At 41.5% G+C, this 4320-nt stretch overlaps 1 protein-coding gene across 1 annotated transcript; it reads right to left on the bottom strand.

The window, feature by feature from the left end:
• Positions 1-1165: 1165 nt before the first annotated feature.
• LOC110907037 lies at positions 1166-2391 on the bottom strand. Its single transcript, XM_022152070.1, has 2 exons — positions 2058-2391; positions 1166-1956 (listed from the first exon to the last, which is right to left on the bottom strand). Exons 1-2 carry the CDS (start codon positions 2389-2391, stop codon positions 1166-1168), a joined length of 1125 nt encoding a protein of 374 aa, XP_022007762.1.
• Between the last annotated feature and the right edge of the window lie 1929 nt (positions 2392-4320).

Below are 4320 nucleotides of genomic sequence, written 5' to 3'. Positions count from 1 at the left end.
ATTGTTAGTTTTTATTTTCATATTTAAAACCTTTTTCCAAAATTTTTATTTGATTAGACGTTGAGGATAAACCAGTATTAAAAGCTATTGTGTCCTTGGACGACCTCGGTATCTTACCAATGCTATACTACGCTCAAGATGGGTGCACTTGCCCATATGTGTGTTTAGTGTTAGTAAAATATCATGTTTTATAAATTTAAAACTTGACTAAAGTGTTAAAAATGGCTAAAAATATACATAAAAACATATCACACTCGACACGCATCAACCACCGGCTTGAAATCATACTCCATGAGTATCCAGTGAGTGCAATAAGAAGGGCTTATGCCCTTGATGTTGGACAACCTCCATGCAATGGCCTCTTTGTTGGCCTTCAACACTTCCGACAACCTCAACTTCTCTCCATCCTCCAACTTCGATGAGATGATAACGGGTAGCCCGGAACCCTCCCTAGAAAAGCATATTCTAAATGAGATAGAAGGACCTTAAGCTCTAAAGGTGGGGGTTGTGTTGTGTCATCACTAACGGCTAACGCTTCGAGAATCAAAGGAATCCCATCAACTTCTTCTTCATCCACCCTCAACGATGACTCCTGAACTCTCTCTCCTCCTAGTAAGTCGCCTCCACAAATGTACTCTAGACAATGGTCAACACATGAGATGAATGAGTTCAAGAAATAGACGGAATGGCAAGGACCACTATAGTCATCGGAACCACTCGGGTGGTTCATGGAACGATCTATCTCAAAGGTGACTCTCTCCTCACCGACCCTAAGTGTGATCTTACCATCGAAGACACCTATGAGGGCTTTAGCAGTACGCAAAAACGGACGACCAAGTACGACAGGAACTCTCTCATCCGCTTCCATATCAAGAATGACAAAATCAGCGGGAAAAACAAACTTGTCAACCTTAACAAGCAAATTCTCGACTATACCCTTCGGGTATTTCACGGATCGATCGGCTAAAGATAATGTCATACGGGTAGGTGAAAGCTCGCATAAGTCTAACTTCTCGTAGAGAGAAAAGGACATCAAATTGATGCTAGCACCTAGGTCGGCTAAGGCTCGAGTATTGGTGTTACTACCGAAAAGACATGGAATAGTGAAAATGCCAGGATCGGTGAGCTTCTCCAGAAGCTTATTCAGAACGACTGCAGAGCACCCTCAATTCAATGGAACATTCGACAACTCTCCCAACTTCTCCTTGTTTCTAAGAAGGTCCTTTAAGAACTTCGCGTACTTGGGCATAGATTGGAGTGCCTCAATGAAAGGTAGATTAATCTTCAATTGCTTGAAGATATCTAAGAACTGCCTGTATTCCTTGGAGTACTTTTGTTTCCTAAGACGTGTAGGAAACGGGACACGCGAATAATCTACGAGTGGAGAAGGTCTAATGTCTACGGGTGGTTTCTCTACTTTATTCTCTCGTTGAGGCTCACCGGGCTGTGCGGTACTTGCTGGGCTTAGCCTCGATTGCACTTTGTCGGGAGCCTCCATCTCGATTTCTTCGTCTACAATCTCCTCATCCTCCTCTATTACTCTCTCCTCAACTCTCGGGTTCCCAACGGTTTTGCCACTACGAGTGGTAATGGCTTTGGCATGGGCATTAGGGTTCGGTTGGGTGTTACCCGCAAACTGACCGGGTAACCTCTCTTCAAGCTTCCTAGACATGTCACCTATGACCCTTTGAAGGTCTTGGAAAGAGGCTTGGTGGTTCTTAAGCATAAGGTCATGTTCGGTAAGAATCTTTTGGGTGGTTTGGTCCTTAACGACTAACTGGCTCATCATTGCCTCCATCCTCTCCAGACTACCCCCTAAATCATAACTTGAACCCGGAACTACTTGAACGTGACTACTTGACCCCCCATCCTTGACCTGCCCATTGAACCCCTTATTGAACTGCCCATTTGAACCCCCACCAAAGAATGAACCTTGTCCCCTATTTGGATTTTGAGCTAATTGGAAACCAGGGGGTTACCGTTGGAACGAAAATTATTATTATTATTATTATTATTAAAATTATTATTATTACGCCAATCTGAATTAAAATTACTACCAAACCCACTAGGTTGACCTCTACCTAGACCCCCTCCCACGAAATCGACCTGCTCCTCACCAACTAACAATGGACACGCATTCGTATACTGACCCCCTCGGCAAAACTCACACTTATCAACCTTTGCCCTAATCTCCTTGAGCTCTCTAGTGACGTTTTCTAATACGCCAGCTATACTAGGGTCCATAGTGATATGGTTCACCCCACGAGTGGGTGCACTAGTAGTGGTATTTGAATTTCCACTTTGATACCGCTGATCAGATCGCGACTGAGATTGAGATTGGGCAAATGCTTCGAAACGCTCTAGACACTCAGCAACAGTAAGAATACCCATCATATGGCCTCCCGCATTAGTGTCAAAATGATCACGAGTCTCTTGGGTGAGACCGTTATAAAATTTCTCACAACGGGCCGAATCAGAAAGACCATGCTGGGAGCATCGAGCGACAAGGTTTTGGAATCGCTCCCGAGGAAGGTAATTGGGCTCGTATGTGACAACCTGAGTTTTCAAGGTCATTCCTCACAACTATGTCTTCATAATTCGTTGTGTTGTAATATGTGCGCCTTGTTATTTGGTTTATAAATTGTGTTTTGTGTTACTTGTTATTTGGTTAAATAATGGACAATTGAACTTGCAAACTATTCAAGTCTACAAACCTAACCCTTACACCCTCACGTTGTGACGAAACTCGAATTCGACGAAACCTAGTGTTTCGTCATCATGCAAACCCAACGAAACTTAGAGAGTTTCGTCGCCATTATAGTTTCGCCGTAATGGGTTTCGGCCCAAGTCAAGCCCAGCCACACTTAGTTATATATTACGTGAACCATAATTTGCGAAACCCTAGTTCTCTATTTTTCTCTACAAACTGACGACAGAAACTCTCTTTCGGCAACACCCATTGGCCCCTTAGAAGATTTCTTGTGCATATGTGATCATTCCTCTTACCGGTTAGCATTCTGCCAATATTAGATGCGAGTTCTTGTAGTTTTGATTGAATTACTGATGTTATTGTTGAAACCTGTTATGTATATTGAAACCTGTTATGTATAATCTGAAATTGTGATCTAGGGTTAGCGTTTGTATCGGTTTATGATCAAGGGTTTGATTGATGATTGTGATCTTGTACTAATTAGGGGTTTGATACTTCATTTCTAAATAATTAGAACGCACAGAATAATGGATCTACATATTGTGTATATACACGATCATTAAACGCATATCAAGACATCTGTTTGTTTGTTGAATATTATGCAACCTGTTAGTGTCATGTGAGTCGGTAATATGAATACGAGAATCGGTAATATGAATACGTGCATGAAGGTGAACTGGTAATCTAGGATTCTTGTCTAGGATTGTTAATTAATTGAGGTTTTGGAATCATGAAGCTGTGAATGTTGTTGATCGTTCTTGACGTGAATAGAATGATGGCAGTAGGGTTTCTGTGAGTGTTTGATTATCTGGTAATGTTGACGAAACTGAGGAGCCGACGAAACTTAGAGAGTTTCGTCACATGTTAACCCGAAAAAACTTAGAGAGTTTCGTCACACGCTAGCTCGACGAAACATATAAGGTTTCGTCACTTCCAGGATGACGAAACATGTAGGGTTTCGTCACCCCGGGGTTTCATCACGTAGGAGTTTTGCCGTAGGTCAGAACTTCACAAACAGAATGTAATTTAGTACAAGTATAATAATGTATGATTATATGTTGACCTTTGTCTGTTGAAGTATATCAGTTATGCGTGAGAAAAACATGATTTAGTGTTGGTTAGTATAAATGACTATTAAGTACTGTAATGAAGCATGTGAACTTTGAGCTTGTGTGTGCTGAATAACTGTTTAACTTTTACTTGGTGATTATTGCCTAAGCACACCTTATGATTGTAGATTATACGTGAATCATACGAATGTAAACTGATTATGTACCTATGAATATTATAGGCTTTGACCGATAAACTGTGAACAAGTAGTTAACCATACCGAGCAAATCGAGGTGAGTTCACACTTTCTATAAGGCATGGGATTCCCGGTGGTTGGGAATGGGTAAAGTATCTAATCGGAAACCTGTGTGATCTCCTGGTTTGGAACACGTACTACATCCTCTTTATTGAAGGGTGATAACATGTACTAAGGATTTAGTCAGAACCTGCGTGATCTCCTGGTTTGGGGACACGTACCACATCCTCTTTATTGAAGGGTGACAACACTGATACTAGACCAAAATCTCTGTCATGAAGTCCCTCATTTTATATCGACTTAA

The sequence above is a fragment of the Helianthus annuus genome, chromosome 15 (genome assembly GCF_002127325.2).
Source record: "Helianthus annuus cultivar XRQ/B chromosome 15, HanXRQr2.0-SUNRISE, whole genome shotgun sequence".
Lineage (NCBI taxonomy): Eukaryota > Viridiplantae > Streptophyta > Magnoliopsida > Asterales > Asteraceae > Helianthus > Helianthus annuus.
This window is presented reverse-complemented; position numbering and strand designations above follow the sequence as displayed.